Source organism: Panthera onca, chromosome D2 (assembly GCF_046562875.1).
Source record: "Panthera onca isolate mPanOnc1 chromosome D2, mPanOnc1 haplotype 2, whole genome shotgun sequence".
NCBI lineage: Eukaryota > Metazoa > Chordata > Mammalia > Carnivora > Felidae > Panthera > Panthera onca.
Window position 1 is genome coordinate 26,713,366 of NC_138349.1, and position 17,957 is coordinate 26,731,322.

Below are 17,957 nucleotides of genomic sequence, written 5' to 3' on the forward strand. Positions count from 1 at the left end.
TGTGTTGGTTTTTTTATGTATATATTTTTTAATGTTTATTTGTTCTTGAGCGATAGAGATGGTGTGAGCAGGGGAGGGACAGAGAGAGAGGGAGACACAGAATCCAAAGCAGGTTCCAGGCTCTGAGCTGTCAGCACAGAGCCTGATGCGGGGCTTGAACCCACAAGCCACGAGATCACGACCTGAGTCGAAGTCAGATGCTTAACTGACTGAGCCACCCAGGTGCCCCTCATTTTGGTTTTGATTTGCATTTCCCTAATGATGCGTCAGGATGAGCACCTTTTCATGTGTCTGTTGGCCATCTGTATGTTTTCTTTGGAGAAACGTCTGTTCAGGTACTCTACCCATTTTTTACACAGATTATTCTCAATCTATTTTGAAAGTCAGGTTTATTGAGATATAATTTACATTCAGTAAAATTCAACTTTCTCTAGCATACAGTTCTGTGAGTTCTGACATACACATGACAATCAAGACTCTCACACCCAAAAGACTTTTTTAAAATACTTATTTTGAGAGAGAGAGAGAGTGTGTGTGAATATGCAAGTGTGGGAGCGGCAAAGAGGGAGGATCCCGAGCAGGCTGCATGCTCTCAGCGCAGAGCCCGACGAGGGGCTTGATCTCATGAGCTGTGAGATCATGACCTGAGCTGAAAACAAGAGTCAGATGCTTAACCGAGACAGACACCCAGGCACCCCTCACCCCCAAAATATCTTTGTGCCCCTTTGTAGTAAATCCCCTCCTCTCCCCACCAGCTCCTAAACAACCACAATTGTTTTCTCCCTCCTTTTCCAGAATGCCATGGAATCATCATGTACGTAGCAGTTCTGTTTTGTATTATATTTAGGAAAACAACTTTTCTAAGTGCATTTTAACCTCTAGTCATTTTTAGTCAATGCACTTGTGTTTCCCCAGTATTGTTATTCCATCCTGAAGAAAGTTTTTTCTTCCTCCCCTATATTGAACAACAATGAGTTTGAACTGCGTGGTCCACCTCTATGTAGATTTTCTTGGTAAGTACAGTATGTAAACGTATTTTCTCTCTTGCAATTTTTTTTTTAATGTTTATTTTTGAGAGCAGGTGGAGGGGCAGAGAGAGAGTGGGACAAAGGATCCGAAGCAGGCTCTGTGCCGACAGCAGAGAGCCCGATGCAGGGCTCAAAGTCAAGAACCATGAGATCATGACTTGAGCCGAAGTCAGACACTTAACTGATTAAGCCACCCAGGCACCACTCTCTTGTAACTTTCTTAATAACATTTTCTTTTTTCTCTAGCTTACTTCATTGTAAATACAGTATATAATACATATAACATATAAAATACGTGGTAATTGTTGACATTATTGATAAGGCTTCTGGTCAATAGTAGGCTATTAGTAGTTAAGTTTTTGGGGAGTCAAAAGTTACATGCAGATTTTCTACTGTGCAGGTCTCGGCACCCCAACCATCATGTTGTGCAAGGTATTCATCTATCTTACCTCCTTTTGTGGTTGTAACAAGCATTTCTATTCATTAGGATAGTAAGGAGATACGGAGATCTAAATTGAACATTTACCATGTTATACTCATTTTTCAATCTCATCTGCTAATAACAGTCTCCCTGATGTCAATTAGTTGTTGTTAAATATTAATAGGAAAGTGTTGTATTTTGACATTTTAACAAATTAAACCCGTGAAAACGATCCTTGTTGGAATATTTTTATAGCTTAGAATATTTCCAACTATTAAGTGTGTAAAAATGAGTGTTTCTATAGGTGTCAGTTTCTTGGCAATCATGTAATGGTAAAAACACTCAAATAATAGTTTTCAATATACGGTCTCCATAAAATGAGCCCCTTTAGGGAAAGCGGTCACTTTCTCACTCATTGTTAAAATGCTATCTTTATCTTGAAGGAACAGATTAATGGGAGTTGAGGAAAGGCTTTACCATTTTCCACTTGTTCACTCACGGTACTTTAATGTATTATCTTCAACTTATGGTTATTTACAAGAATCATCTGATAAACCTTAATCCACTTCACCACACACAGATAAATCACAAGAAAGCAAACCGCCATCAACTTAAATTGGGTTATTCCCAATTTCCCCTCAGGTATCTAGAGTGCAGCACTGATTTGGGACCAGAGTGCTTGCAGCCCTAGTTCATTCTGATTGGTCAGGGCATCAGCCACAGTTCTTTTTTGTTTGTTTTTTAATATCACCCCTGCTAAGTAACAGGCCTAGTGTAGATCAGTATGTTATGGAGATGAAATCAGACCTCTCATATCAAGCCGTATTTTAAATATTAGCAAAAGCTAAGTTTCTTAAGATGAAAAGTAAACATACATAGACATTTTTGTATTTTCTTCCCTTGCCTCCAAGGACGGCCTTGCACATACGTCCACATACCCCACCTTGGAAGTTACTCGTCTGACAATTACAGAATGGTCCAGAGAGGCAGATTTTCAAAATGGCCAGCATCCCTCAGTAAAGGCTTCCCCCAAATTGGATGTTTACTTGCTAGAAATGCAACTGCAGAGGTAAATGGTAAATTACTTCCAACATGCTTTCCTTTGTATTATGTTAAATACTAGAAATGACAAGTAGCACCCTTGTTTCTATTTATAAGGAAAGTAGCAGATAATAGAGCTAGACTAGTACTCAAAAGGCCTATCACCAAACTCAGTGACTTTGGGTGAATCATTTCCTGTCCCCGGTCATGTTTTTCGTTTGTAAAACCTGGGGCTGAGTTCAATCACTTTTGAGGACCTATACAGCTCTAAGATTCTGGGGTTCTATGATTCTTCTCACCAAATATTACATGTTGGTTCATTAGAAAGAACTCTTTGGAGAGAAAAAAAATTGTATATAGTTTTAATTAGAAATAGAAGTTAATTTTTTCCAATGCCTTCTGGTGTATATTACAGTGATATACGATTTAATGTTTCTTATTAACGTAATGTGTTTTGCAGCTGTTACATCAACTTCATAATTCTGGAATTATCTTAGCAATTCTTCAAAAATATTTCTCTGTTCAATTTTTCTGAGATATTATTAGGATTTTTGCATCAATGTTCATGAATAAGAATCTCCCAAATTTTCTTATTTTACTTTATTTTTTTTAAATTTCTTAATGTTTATTTATTTTTGAGAGAGGCAGAGACAGAATGCAAGTGGGTTAGGGGCAGAGAGAGAGGGAGACACAGAATCCGAAGCAGGCTCCAGGCTCTGAGCTGTCAGCACAGAGCCCAACACGGGGCTCAAACTCACAAACCAAGAGATCGTGACCTGAGCCGAAGTCGGACGCTCAACCGACTGAGCCACCCAGGCACCCCTATTTTACTTAAATTTTTAAAATTGAAAGTCATAGTGGCACCTGGCTGCCTCAGTTGATAGAGCATGTGACTCTTGATCTCAGGATTGTAGGTTGGAACCTTATGCTGGGTGTAGAGACTACTTAAAAATAGAACCTTTAAAAATAAATTAACATAAAAATGAAAGTCATATTTACTTCAGCCAATGAACTGAGTATCTTACTATCATTTTCTATACTTTGGCAGTATATGGAAGTTCTTTGATAGTTTGGAAAAGTCTCAGGAAAGCTATCACTAGCAAATGACTTTTTTTTCTTTTTAAAAATGTTTTAAGTAAGCTCTGGTCCCAGTGTGGGGCTCGGACTCACAACCCCAAGATCAAGAGTCGCATGCTCTGCCAACTGACCCAGCCAGGTGCCCCCGGACATATTCTCTTTTAAATGTCAGTTTTATAATATTACAGCTTTATAAGGAACCAGACATTTTGATACCAGTACTCAAATTTTTAGCATCAAGCTGATAAATCATGCGTTTACAATCTAATTGATGTATTCTATGTACCTCCCATCCAATAAAAAATTTACTAATTTGTACTTTTATGATTGAGCTGATACTTTACCAATTTAATTTTTTTTAAGATTTTATTTTTAAGTAGTCTCCACACCCAAGGCTCAACCTTTCAACCCCGAGATCAAGAGTTGCATGCTCCAGTCACTGAGCCAGCCAGGTGCCCTGATACTTTACCAATTTAATCTATAAGCATCAATTAATGACATATATTTCTCAAATTTTTTATCATGCATGCTTGGTTTTCTTATTCTATTTTGATTTCCTAAGTTCTAACCACAAACCTCTTAAAAAAAAAAAAATTTCCACCCTTATCCCTAAAATAGAGCTATAAAGCATGATTTTTTTACTTTACAGCACAGCTTAGGTATCGTCACATAAATTTTCTTGCATAGAATTTGAGTTTTCACTATTTAAAAAATATTATCCTCCAACATATTCTCTATACCCGAGATTTAAAAAAATTTTGGCGGGGGGTGGGGGGCGCCTGGGTGGCTCAGTCGGTCAAGCATCTGACTTCAGCTCAGGTCATGATCTCGCCGTCCGTGAGTTCGGGCGCCAGGTCGGACTCTGCTGACAGCTCAGTGCCTGGAGCCTGTTTCGGATTCTGTGTCTCCCTCTCTCTCTGTCCCTCCCCCCACTCACGTTCTGTCTCTCTGTCTCTGAAAAATGAATAAACCTTAAAAAATAAAAAAAATATAGGATTTTACCCAAGGGATACAGGAGTACTGATGCATAGGGGCACTTGTACCCCAATGTTTATAGCAGCACTCTCAACAATAGCCAAATGATGGAAAGAGCCTAAATGTCCATCAACTGATGAATGGATAAAGAAATTGTGGTTTATATACACAATGGAGTACTACGTGGCAATGAGAAAGAATGAAATCTGGCCCTTTGCAGCAACGTGGATGGAACTGGAGAGTGTGATGCTAAGTGAAATAAGCCATACAGAGAAAGACAGATACCATATGGTTTCATTCTTATGTGGATCCTGAGAAACTTAACAGAAACCCATGGGGGAGAGGAAGGAAAAAAAAAAAAAGAGGTTAGAGTGGGAGAGAGCCAAAGCATAAGAGACTCTTAAAAACTGAGAACAAACTGAGGGTTGATGGGAGGTGGGAGGGAGGCGAGGGTGGGTGATGGGTATTGAGGAGGCCACCTTTTGGGATGAGCACTGGTTGTATGGAAACCAATTTGACAATAAATTTCATATATTGAAAAATAAATTAATTAATAAAATAAAATAAAATAAATTTTTAATGTTTATTTTTGAGACAGAGAGAGACAGTGTGTGAGCAGGCGAGGGACAGAGGAAGGAAGACACAGAATCCGAAGCAGGCTCCAGGCTCTGAGCTGTCAGCACAGAGCCCGACACGGGGCTCAAACTCACCGCAAGATCATGGCCTGAGCCGAAGTCTGACGCTTAACCAACTGAGCCACCCAGGTGCCCCATATTTATTTTTAATTTCTGCACTAGATACGGCCTCCAGCAAAATGTTGAATAGAAACAGTGTTGGTAACATCCTCCAATAATGCTTCAAATGTCTTACTCTTTTTTTTAAATGTATTTATTTTTGAGGAAGAGAGAGGGAACAGGGCAGGGACAGAGAGAGAGGGAGACAGATAATTCCAAGCAGGCTCACAGTGTTGGCTCTATTCCATGAACCATGAGATTAAACCTGGGCCAAAATCAAGAGTCAGATGCTCAGCCAACTGAGCCACCCAGGCACCCCTCAAATGTTTTACTCTTAACATGACATTTGCTGGAAATTTGTGACCCTTCTTTTTGAAGGTGAACTGAGCCCATTTACATTTAATAATTGTAATGAGTGTTTACTGAATGAATAGCATAACTGAATTCCTTCATATCTAGTTTTTTTCTTTTACTTTAAATTAATGTGTATAGGTAAAATGAGAAATAAATACAATCCAATATGATTAGCTGGCTCGATATACAATATGAATTAAATTGGACTCTTATTTGCTTTTTTTTTCTTTCAGTGAAGACACCAGTTTCCTGTCAGCTTTCTCCCAATTCCTTAGTGAAGAACTAACTAGAACATGATAGAGTCCCATTTAAAATTCAAACAAAGCAAAGACATTCAAAGGCAATACCTTTTAGTAAGATGAGTTAAATAAACATGGGTAAGTATCTGAAAACATAAGGTTTTCACCATGGCACAACCCTATGCTGCAATCATTCCCAGTAATTCAACTGCCTTTGCATTTGGCAGTAATGTTCTACAAGTGAATTTGCTGATGACTAGCAAAATTTTTAAATGAACCCAAGGCCAATTAATCAAAAGTAATAACAAAGAAATTCTAAGGAATACAAGTCAAGGGAGGAGACTGCAGCTGGCCAGATATGATACCATTTGCCTACCTTTCATTCAGGAATTTGCTACAATGAATAAAATAAGTATTTCCTCTGAGTGGGAAGGGAAGGGAAGGGAAGGGAAGGGAAGGGAAGGGAAGGGAAGGGAAAGAACAGGTATTACCTATTACCATTTCTGAATGTATGATTAAAAGAAAAAAAGTCTTTAAAAAAGAATATTAATTAGTCCTATGTTTTCACAATAGAATCCCTAATTCTGAATTTAAAACATTATTCAGTATTTGCTTAAGGATCATATTTAGTTGATGTGGCTTTTGACATATAAAAGTTCTAGGGGAAAAACTAAGACCTCTTTTAATTTTACTTTAACATCAAACTAAACAGAGCAATTAAAAAATTCAATAAGACCATGGGTTACTCTGCTTCAAGAAGTACTTCCAAAATTCAACCACCTAGCTTCTTTCAGGAGGAATTATACACCATCACAAATCTGTTCTAACTTAACTTTTGGAGAAGAAAATGGAAAGTCAAACCCATAGCACAGTGGTTAAGTAAAAGATTTCCTTCTCAGTGTCGGCACAGAAGTGCTTTTGCCCTCTTACAAGCTGCACTATTTCAGCAGATGATTCAGCTGGTCCTGTAGATCAGAAGACTGCTCAACACTAGAAATTAGAAAAGAGAAAAAAGGTTTATCTGGAATGAGCAATAAAGACCTCTCTTTTTCAGTTTGTACTTTAACACAGAAGTACTCCCGAAGCTAAATCAAAATTTATATTGGTCCTCTAGGGTCCCAGAAATTTAAACTATGAAAAAAAGGTTTGTAAAAAAAAAAAAAAAAAGAAAAGAAAAGAAAAAAAAAAGGGTTTGTAAAACCAGTTAGAGATAACCGATGTTATAAGGGACAGATTTAATCCACTCAAAAAAACAAGACTGTTTACTGACTTCAGCACATTTAATTTACTTAATGAATATTATCAATGTAGAAGGTTTTCTATTCATTAATGGTGGCTTCTACACGTTGTAATTTTTAGAAAGCCTTTACTAGCAGTGCATTGACCTACTGTATACCTTTGAAATATACAGTCGACCCTTGAACAACATAGGGGATATACAGGCGCTGATATCCTGCACAGTCAAAATCAGTATATAACCCGACTCCCCCAAAACTTAACTACTAATAGCCTATTGTGGACCAGAAGCCATACTGGTAACAGAAACAGTCAATTAACACATATGTTGTATATGTATTATATACTACACTGTTATAATAAAGTAAGCTAGAGAAAAAATGTTATTAAGACAATCATAAGGGGATGTGTAGGTGGCTCAGTTAGTTAAGCATCCGACTCTTGATTTCAGCTCAGGTCATGATCTCACATCTCGTGAGTTCTGAGCTGACAGTGCAGAGCCTGCTTGGGACTCTCTCTTTTCTCTCTCTGCCTCTCCCTCAAAAATGAATGAATGAATGAATGAATGAATGAATGAATGAAAAGGACGGAAGGAAGAGGAAGGAAGAATAAGAAAGAAAGAAAGAAAGAAAGAAAGAAAGAGAAAAAGGAAGGAAGGAAGGAAGGAAGGAAGGAAGGAAGGAAGGAAGGAATGGAAGGAAATCATAAGGAAGACAGGGCACCTGGGTGGCTCAGTCGGTTAAGCATCTGACTCTTGGTTTCAGCTCAGGTCATGATCTCATGACAGAGATCGAGCCCTGAGTCAGGCTCTGTGTTCATGGAGAGCCTGCTTAAGATTCTCTCCCTCCCTCTCCCTCTGCACTTCCCCCCGCTGGCACACTTGCTCTCTCTCTCTCACACACAAAATAAAAATAATATTTAAAAAAAAAAGAAAATCATAAGAGAAAATACATTTACAATACTATATTGTATTTATAAAAAAAAAAATCTGTGTGTAAGTGGAACTGTGTAATTCAAACCTATATTGTTCAAAGGTCAACTGTACTGTCTTCTTTATACCCCGAATAAGCTATCCCAGAGCATATGTCAATTTAAGGGCATATGTCAACCAGAGTTTCACAATGATCCTCAGCCTGCAAGTAGAATTCCCTGCAGCCTGCTTTAGTTGCTGCTCCCTGCTCCCAAATCCCCTATCTTTGGGGTTACTTACTTCTTCTGAATAGCTTCTTGCCTAAATCAGAAAAGGAAAGAGGAAAATAAACATAAAAAATCTCAGAAGACTAGTGCAACTTCTGGCTAGATATACACAGGCAGAATAAATCTCCAGCTTCTGTCACATTCTGGATTTCTGTTCATTCTAGCCTAAGACTGTGTTCTTGAAGCTCTGTTCAACATCTGAGTGCAGGGTTGCTAAAAAGAAGGATTCTAAACCTAAACAGGTAACGATACCCTATCAGATCAAGGGAGGTGGTGCAAAAACCATGCACGTGCATGGCTCACGTTCAGTCCGCAATGTACAACCTAGTGGTCACACACCTGATATGCGCACACCCCAAGAACGAACATTTAGCTGCCTAAATATCAAGGGTTGAACTCTTAACCGTACAGTAGGTACATAAGTATAATATCAACTATATAAAATATAAAGCAAAATTAAATATGACGAAAAGCTAACTATAATTTTATCCAAAATTACAACAGAGAAGGGGTTCTCTATATTTCAAAGTCTCCGGGATCATTTATATGTAGCCGGGGCTGGGTCATACGTGAGACTATGGGATACAGGTCAGAGTTACACTTGATCCCCTAGTGCAAGAGCAGACTCCCCAGGAGAGACCTTGGGCACAGGGAATCAACAAATACCGACTCGGTGCCTATTGGGTGCCAGGCACTGTGCTAACGTGGTCCTGGTGTGGGCCCTGCCCTCAGGGGGCTTACAGTCTCTCCCTCTGAGGAGCCCTCAAAGAGATACAGAGAGGCTCACCAGATGTAGTTCCTGTTCTTGATCTCACCCCACACCCCAACCTCTTCTGCAGTCTCAGCCATCTTTTCCAGAAGGAGCTCATCCTTGACTAACCCCACTTTTACTCCTGCCTTCACAGGAAAATGTGCTGAAGAACAAAGGCCACAGGGGGCAGCCTGAGGATAATGATTTTGTAGCAAGTAGTCACTGGAGAGGGCATACTCACTGGTATTGGAGATGTGTTGTTATTATTGCCATTTTCCTTAAACTCTGCATTAAAAAACAACAACACACACAAAAAAGAGAAATATATACATTCCATTTCCTGTAGCCACACAAATTATGTATATCAAACCCAAATCATAAAAGGAAGTGTTTCTTACATCTTCTGAGTGCAAGATGGCATCTTCCTGTAGTACCATGTTTCGAGCTGCCTGACCTAGCAGCTGGAAGACAAAAATAAAGTGGTAATCAAAATCTCCGAACTTCCTGTCATCTTCTTTCTGCAGCTGTTACACCGCCGCCCTCTCTCCTCCCCTCCCCGCCCCCCACAATTACAAAAACTCCAAATGTAACAGAGGATAATTTTCCATTTGTTCGCGTTGAAAATCCAACTTCACGGTCACTCTGGCCATTGTGGCATGGGCTCCACCTCTTTTCCACCTCTGAGATCAAGAGCTCCAGAACTGCAGAGCTCCTCACGTACCTTCTTAGCCAAGTGCCGAAAGAAATCTGCAAAGAAAACTTTGGCTCCACGGGCCCAGTGAGAACTTAACCTTTTGGTTTCTTAAAGACAAATCTGAGATGTGGGGTGGAGTGAGGGGGCAGCAACTAGGGTAGAGCTAAAAAGGATAGTAAGAATACAGCTGTTTAGAAATGCAATGAGAGAGACAGAACAAAAAAGGCCTTACAAGAAGCTCAGGGCTGAAACGGGAAAGCATCCCACGAAGGATGGCTGACAGGCCAGGCAGAGACAAGGAGAAATGTAACTACACTTACGGTGGGCACAACTATAGGCATAGTTGCAAATCACTGTGTTGTAAACTTGAAACTAATGTAACATTGTATGTCAACTACATTTCAATTAGAAGGGAGAGAGAGAAAGCGGAAGGAAGGAAGGAAGGAAGGAAAGAAGGAAGGAAGGAAGGGAAGGAAGGAGGGAGGAAGAAGAAGGGTAGGGGAAGAAAGGAAGGGGAAGGGGAGGGGAAGGGAAGGGAAGGGAAGGGAAGGGAAGGGAAGGGAAGGGAAGGGAAGGGAAGGGAAGGGAAGGGAAGGGAAGGGAAGGAGGGAGGGAGGGAGGGAGGGAGGAAGGAAGGAAGGAAGGAAGGAAGGAAGGAAGGAAGGAAATAAATGTGGATGCAGATTTTGATGAGTTCCCATAGCTGATAGCTGGGCCCTGACAGCACAAAAGCTGAGCTCTGATTTGGGTGGGTGGCCTGTGGCTACAAAGATGTGACTCAGTGGGCACTGAGAGCCAAGAGGAGATCGACAGAACTTTCTGGCCTATTGTCGCACCCTGTTCCTGGAAGACATTAAGTCCAACCACATAAGAAGAGCTACTACTATGTGTCCTACCGACTGTCCCTGTTCCCTTGGGTCAGAGAGATTCTGATGAAAAGTGGACCAATGACCTCAAATTCACCAGGAGCACCAGCCCTGCTACAGCTCCCAGATAATTTCCCCCACAGCAACTGTTATTTATCTCCATTTTTGTTTTAAAATTAATAAACCTTTATGTGCTTCTAAAGTCAAAGCAGTAAAGTAAGACCTTCCATCCCTGTCCCTTCCCCTCTCCATTCTCTCTCCCCTACGCATCAATATTTTTTTTAGGGACACCTGGCTGGCTCAGTTGGTGGAACATGTGACTCTTGATCTCAGGGTTGTGAGTTCAAGTTCCATGCTGGGCAAGGAGCCTACTCAATTTTTTAAAAATGTGTGTGTGTGTGTGTGTGTGTGTGTGTGTTTTAGTTTTGGGTTTATCTTCCCATTGTTTCTTTTTAAAAGTGGACATATGTATATAATCTCCTCTCCTTACTTAGAATGTAACCTTCTACATGCACTCTTCTCTGCCCTGCTATTTTCACTTGAAAATATATGTTGAGACAGATCTGCAGCAACATATACCGCATCTGCGCATTGTTCTTCTACGGCTGCAGAGTACTCCACTCCGCAGATGTCCCTGTAAGCCGGGAGCCTGGGTGGCTCAGTCAGTTGAGCATCTAACTCTTGATCTCGGCTCAGGTCATGATCCCAGCATCATGGGACCAAGTCCAGTGTCAGTCTCTGCACTGAGCGTGGAGCCTGTTTGAGATTCTCTCCCTCTCCCCCCCTGCCCCTCTCCCCTGCTCGTGTGCTCTCTCTCTAAAATGTCAGTGAGTGAGTGAGTAAATAAAGAAAGAAATACAGAAATGTCACTGTAAGATTATTCAACTAGTCGTCTGGGGTAGACTTTGGAGCTATTTCCAGTCTTTGCTATTATAAGCAGCGTTACAAAAAATATCTTATATATCTTGGTGTCTTTTTGCTATAGTATCTTTGGGACAGACTCACAGAATCATGACTGTGATTGCTGGATCAGAGGGTTTTAGTTTTGCTACACACTGCCAAATTCCCCTCCATTAGGGTTATACCGTTTTGCATCCCCATCTACAATGTATCAGAGTGCCTGTTCCCTCCCTATGACCACTTTTAAGTGGCAAATTCCAAAGTCCTACAGATGGGAGACAGTGACTGACAAACTGATGGCAGAAAGACAAGGTTCGAACAGAATCTTCCTCATTCATTCACTCAGTCACCGCATGTTTATTAAGTGCTCAGATCCACCAGGGAGAGACACAGCCCCTGTCCTCACAGGGCTCACAATGTGGTGTTACAAAGAAGACACAGGCACTACAATACCTTGTGGTAACTGCTTATGGGGAAACACCAGATGACCTGAGAGCATGGGGGGGTGGGGTGTCTGACCCATTACAGGGGCAGAAGTTCAGGGAGGACTTCCTAAAAGAAGTGACTTCTAAGCTGAGACTAAAGGTCCAGCCTCATCGGATTTACTGTGTTTGAAGTGTTGCTAGCAGGATGGAGTGGAGTGGGGACTGAAGGCAGAGAGACTGGTTGGAAGAACGCTGCCATAGTCTAGGCAAGCAAGGAAAGCAGCCTGAGCCACGGAAGAGGCAGTTAAAGGGGGTGGGAGGAGCGATCATTTAGAAGATAGACTTGAGGAGACTCACGATTTGTGGAATGCAGGAGCTGTTGCAATGCAGGGCCAAGGCCCCTTCTCTGATGACAGATGCATCCACGGGCATTCTGCATCATTTTCTTGCATAAACCAACCACGCACATAACACATCATAACCCACCATCGAAGATGTCCGGTTTGGGCTTCTTTAAAGTGGAACAACGTCCTGAGTATTTCCCCCTAGGCTGTTACCATTGTTTTGTTCATAAGTAACTCAACAGCAATCTTAGCTATTCACCTTCAGCAAGTATTGTTACTGAGTTATTTGTTAGCTCCTCGTCTTCAACAAGATTTTTCAGCTTAGTTTTCATAGCAATACCATCCCTCTTTTTTTTTCATTCTAGTTAATCATTTTCCATATTATTGCATTAAATAACGTGGTTACAATAGTAGGCATACACCTTACACAGGTTTAGGATAAATACACCGGACCCTTTACTCAGCACACCACTGGACTGGAGGACACATGCAGGCACACACAGAAGGAGCGTCAGAGTCATATGCATTCATTGTGCTGAGGGCACAGGCTGGCACGTTCTTCCCCACTTGGTGCTCCGGCCACACTGGCCTCCTTGCACACCCTGCACACATTCCCATCTCAAGACCTTTGCATTTGCCACTTATTCTACTTGGAACGCTCTGCCTCCAGCCGTCCACGTGGCTTGCTCCCTGACTTCACTCCAGTGTCTGCTCAAATGTCCCCTCCTCAGAGAGCCCTTCCCTGATCACCCGATTTAAGGAAAACCCTTTCATCACCCTCTACTCCCAGTTTAGTTTTCCTTCGTAATATTTACCACCACCTGATTTTTTGGTTCATTTGTTTATCTGTCTCTTCACTAAAATGTAAGCTTCCTAAGTACAGGGTCTGCTCCTTTTGTGTACCACTCTCTCCCTTACGCCTAGAATAGTTCCTGGCACATAGCAGACAATAAATATTGATTACATGAATGCTGTGGAAGGAGAGCTTTACACGTGGAAATTGTCAGCGAATCAAACAAAACAGCCACATGGAGACTGTTGAAAAGAGAAGCAATGCCCTAAGGGCCAAGAAGGATTGAAACTGAAAATCAAGCTGCATATCTACAATGAGACTAAGAGCTTCCTTTCCCTCAGGACTGACCCCAAGGAGGTGCCCTGTGGTTTTGAAACAATTTGGGCCACATGATATCAAATCAAAGAGATGGAGAAGAAAGTCTAAGGAACAGAAAGGAGTACCCTCCTGGAGAAGGCAGTTGCCACTAGACCCCAAAAAATCAGAGGCAGAGGTTGTTCTGTGAAAATAAACTGTAAACACTTAAGACATTGCTTCTCTAGGAGATTCAGTTCACTGAGCTCAAGACACTATCAAGAAAATGAAAAGGAAGCTCACAGAATAGGAGAAAACATATGCAAATAATATCTGATAAGGGATTAACATTCAGAATACATGAAGAACTCCTACAGCTCAAATAAAAAATCCAATGTTGAAATGGACAATGGACCTTCATAGACGTTTCTCCAAAGAAGACATACAAACGGCCAATAAGAACAAGAACCATGCTCAACATCACTAGCCTGGGGAAATGCAAATCAACACCACTTTATACCCATCAGGATGGCTATGATAAAAAATGAGGGGTGCCTGGGTGGCTCAGTCAGTTGAGCCTCTAACCCTCGATCCCAGGGTGATGGGATGGAGCCCCACGTCAAGCTCCACACTGAGCATGGAGCCTGCTTAAGATTCTCTCTCTCTTTCTCTCTCTCTCTCTCTCTCTCCCTCTGCCCCTCCTCTCCCCTGCTCGTGCTATCTCTCTTTCTCTAAAAATAAACAGATAGATAGATAAAAATGGTACACTGTGCTGAACAGCATGGTGGTTCCTCAAAAAGTTAAACATAAAATTACCATGTGAATATGATCCAGCAATTATAATTCTAGGTAAATACCCTGGATAATTGGAAGCAGGGTCTCAAATAGATATTTATATGCACATGTCTACTGAAGCATAGTCACAAAGTCAAAAGGTAGACATAACACAAATCTCCATCACCAAATGAATGGATAAACAAAATGTGGTATATACATGCAATGCAATATTATTCAGTCTTAAAAAGGAATAAAGTACAGTACTGATATATACTACAAAAAAAAAAAAAAAAAAACCCAAAGACAAAAAAAGAAAATCAATAAGATACTCCAAATTATCTATAGTCTAGTAAAGGAAATGGCAAAAATACGTAAGTAACTATATGAAAAGTCAATATGGTATGTGATAAGTACCATGTAAGAGATCCAATAAAAGGCAAAAGTCAGAGAATTGACAGATGATGAGTCAATCCTCACAGAAAGAGGGACTGATTTCAGTTTAATTCAATTCACACCACTCACTAAGCACCCACTCTAAATCTACTATGGAAGAATCTCATGTGAAAAACGCACAAGGAGGAACAGAAAGGAGCAAGTGACATTAGGGTAGTCAGTGGTGACACCATGGCTTTTTGGCCACTTAACCACCTCCTACCACATGAGAAGTGGTGCCCAACGTTGCGGGCCTAGAACCAGTCTGCCTAGGTTTCAGCCTAGTTCTGCCCCTTCCTAGCTACTCTGTAACCTTGGTCAAATTAAATTCCTCTTTGTATCCTCTATGTAAGAAAAGTACCTCCTCTATGTAAATAAAGATTTAATGAATTAAGCTACATAAAACACAGCAATGTCCAGCACATGGTTAAGTTTATTATGATGAATATGGATGTTCAATACATACTGGTGGTTGGCAAGCCAAGAGAAAAGTAACATAAATTAAATCTCCTTTCGGCTTGCAGCCCACTGATAAGACACCTGAAACATGCAGAGCATGACCTTGCTCAAAGAACTCATGGCTACCTTACTTGCTTAATGTTTTTGTTTTATTAAAGACTAAAAGTAACCTTATCTTAACAGCAGCTGTCCCCTCAAGGTCCTGAAAGCCTTGCTTTCAAATTCCTTGGAGACTTATGCTATCCCCAACCCCCACTAACTTAAAAGTATATTATCAGTCATCTCCTCACAACCCCAGTGCAGCTCTTTCTGCCCACGCATCCTGTCCCCGTGCTTTAACCCCGTGCTTTAATAAAATCACTTTTTTTTTGCACCAAAGACATCTCAAGAATTCTTTCTTGGCCATTTGCTCAAGCCATCAAATACATACTGGTGGCTAGCTATGAACACGATTGGGACGCCTGGGTGGCTCAGTCAGTTAAGCGTCCAACTTCAGCTCAGGTCATGATGTCACAGTTGGTGGGTTCGAGTCCCGCGTCAGGCTCTGTGCTGACAGCTCAAGCCTGGAGCCTGCTTCAGATTCTTTGTCTCCCTCTCTCTGCCCCTCCCCCACTCACACTCTCTCTCTCAAAAATAAACATTAAAAAAAAAACTATGAACACTATTTTTTAAACTTATATATTTATACCTTGTTTCTCCTCCAAAAAGATTCAAGGCAATTTATACCTAATTGTGTGTGTGTGTGTGTGTGTGTGTGTGTGTGTATAGACTTTCCTCTGATACTGAATCCTAAAATGAGTATATAACGTGTAACCTCACACAAAACATACTCGGGATCACCAAATCAGTGACTTCAATAATAGTATTCTAGTAAATGCTTCTTCATACAGTTGTTTCTTGTAGTCTCTATCAATCAAAGCTAAGGACATAAAATGAAAGGTAATTCTGTAAAGACAGTTCTACTGGACCCTAAACTAATACGAATAAAGCTGCTATGAATATTCATATGCAAGTCCAAAAGCTTCTGGCCATATTACGCTTGTTACTACAATTACATAACTTAATAAAACAATATAGAAACTGATGAAATAGGAGTTAAAAGAGACAGAGTTACTATTATTATGAAAACTAAGTTGAAAATAAGCAATACTTGAAGATGAGCAGTTAAGACACTGCTATTGAGTTAATTATGAGCAAGACAATGGTAAAGGTCTATAGAAGAAATTCACAAATATCTAAAGACTTTGTACTCAGATTGTTTCACAGATGTATTCAAGATGTTGTTCCAGTTTAAAGAAACCAAAACAGGAACTTAGATAAGACGTTATGTGCATAACAAAATGAGAAACATGTAATCATTTCTCTTGGATAAAAACCTAGGAGTGGAATGGCTGAGCCATCAGAACCATTTTGTTTGTCCATTTACTTATCAATGGACATTTGGGTTGTTTCCAGTTTGGAGCTATCACGTATAATGGTACTATGCACATGTACAAGTCTTTGTGTGGACATATATTTTCATTTCTCATGGGTGAATATCTAAGAGTACAATAAATAGGTCTTTTTTTTTTTTTTTTTTTTTTTTTTTTTTTTTTTTGATACAAAGTGAACATACATAAAACTTTCTGGTGTGAAAAGTCATCATATGACTCCATTCATGGAAACAGCTAGAGGATGAAGGGGAAATCGGGGCAAAGGAGAAAGCTAATCTAAGAGACAGAAAACCAAGAATATGGCCAGAAAGACAAATCAGAAAAGAACAAATCCATAGACGATGCACAAAAGTGTGGAAAGAATGTGAGATGTTGAGGGCAAAACCATGCTGAATTTGGCAGGCAGAAAGAGAAAGATCTTCCTTCCCTAGAAACAACCCCATGAAACAAATTAGGAACTGGCTGGGACCACTACCTTTTCCGCTGCCCTGTGGCAATCTCCACTTTACAGCGGATTCCCACCGGCCCATTTCTTGCCCTCCCTACAACGCTAATCCCACTGAGACTACACACCCCAGAATGCAACACGCGCCCTTCGCGAACGAGCTCTACTCCTCGGCAGAGCAGTTCACAGCCTACAATTCCCAGGAGGAAACGCGATCTCTCTCTCTCTCTCTCTCTCCCCCCCCCCCCCCCCCCCGCCTCTTCCCACAGCTATGGAAGACTCGGGGCCCCCGGGGTATCGGGCCGGAAAGTCCACTCTCAGCTCACCTCGGAGCTCCGGGAGCCCTTCAGCACCTGCTTAGTGAGCGCGATGACGTCCGTACCACAGGTGTTCACCTTCTCTGTGAGGAGCCCCTTCACAGACTGACCGAATCGCGCTTGAGAATCTGGCGTCCCAGTCGCCATCACTTCATCTAGTGAACGCCTCCTCCCGAGCGACGGCGAGTCGCTGGGGCCAAAAGAAACGCAAAGCGGAAGGAAGCGAGGTGGTGTCTCTTACCCCGTGGGAAAAGGAAGGAACGCATGCGCCTAGCGGAGGTTGACCTTAGCTAACTTTAAATCCATTTAAACTACTCAGTTGATAACCTGAGGAAGACAAGGCCCAGGTGCACCTCTCTGGAGGGGATGGAAGACAATCTCAGTAAATCCATAGGTTAGAATCAGGAGCCCTGGATTACAGGCCTACTTCTGCCATTTAGCTGTGTGACTGCAGATTACTCAATCTTTGCGTCTTGTGTTTATCAATAAGAAAAAAGTAACAATGTTCAAGTCTCCAAAGGGTTATGAGAATGAATTAAGATCATTTAGTTCAACTTTAGTAAAATTTCATGAACTAAATATCAAATTGGGTGCTAGGCTGAGGGTAGAGAAAAAAGATCCAGTCCTTGTCTCTGAGGAGCTCCCAGGCTGTGGGATGAGCCATGTAAACAGCTTAGAAATGAAGGAAGTGCTCAAAATCACTAGTAATTTTTGATGACAAATGA

The 17,957-nt window shown here is 41.0% G+C and overlaps 1 protein-coding gene across 3 annotated transcripts; it reads right to left on the reverse strand.

Moving 5' to 3' along the window:
• Positions 1–348: 348 nt before the first annotated feature.
• BORCS7 (BLOC-1 related complex subunit 7) lies at positions 349–17,600 on the reverse strand. Of its 3 annotated transcripts, none has more exons than XM_078434788.2 (5): positions 17,242–17,598; positions 9,452–9,514; positions 9,295–9,338; positions 8,316–8,336; positions 349–649 (listed from the first exon to the last, which is right to left on the reverse strand). In XM_078434788.2, exons 1-5 carry the CDS (start codon positions 17,377–17,379, stop codon positions 508–510), a joined length of 408 nt encoding a protein of 135 aa, XP_078290914.1. In that variant the 5' UTR covers positions 17,380–17,598; the 3' UTR covers positions 349–507. The 3 variants fall into 3 exon arrangements, with proteins under 3 accessions (XP_078290914.1, XP_060497599.1, XP_081646595.1); XM_060641616.3 differs by lacking the exon at positions 349–649 and adding an exon at positions 5,105–6,859 and having other exon boundaries at positions 17,242–17,441; XM_081790469.1 differs by lacking the exons at positions 349–649; positions 9,295–9,338 and adding an exon at positions 5,105–6,859 and having other exon boundaries at positions 8,300–8,336; positions 17,242–17,600.
• Positions 17,601–17,957: the final 357 nt, after the last annotated feature.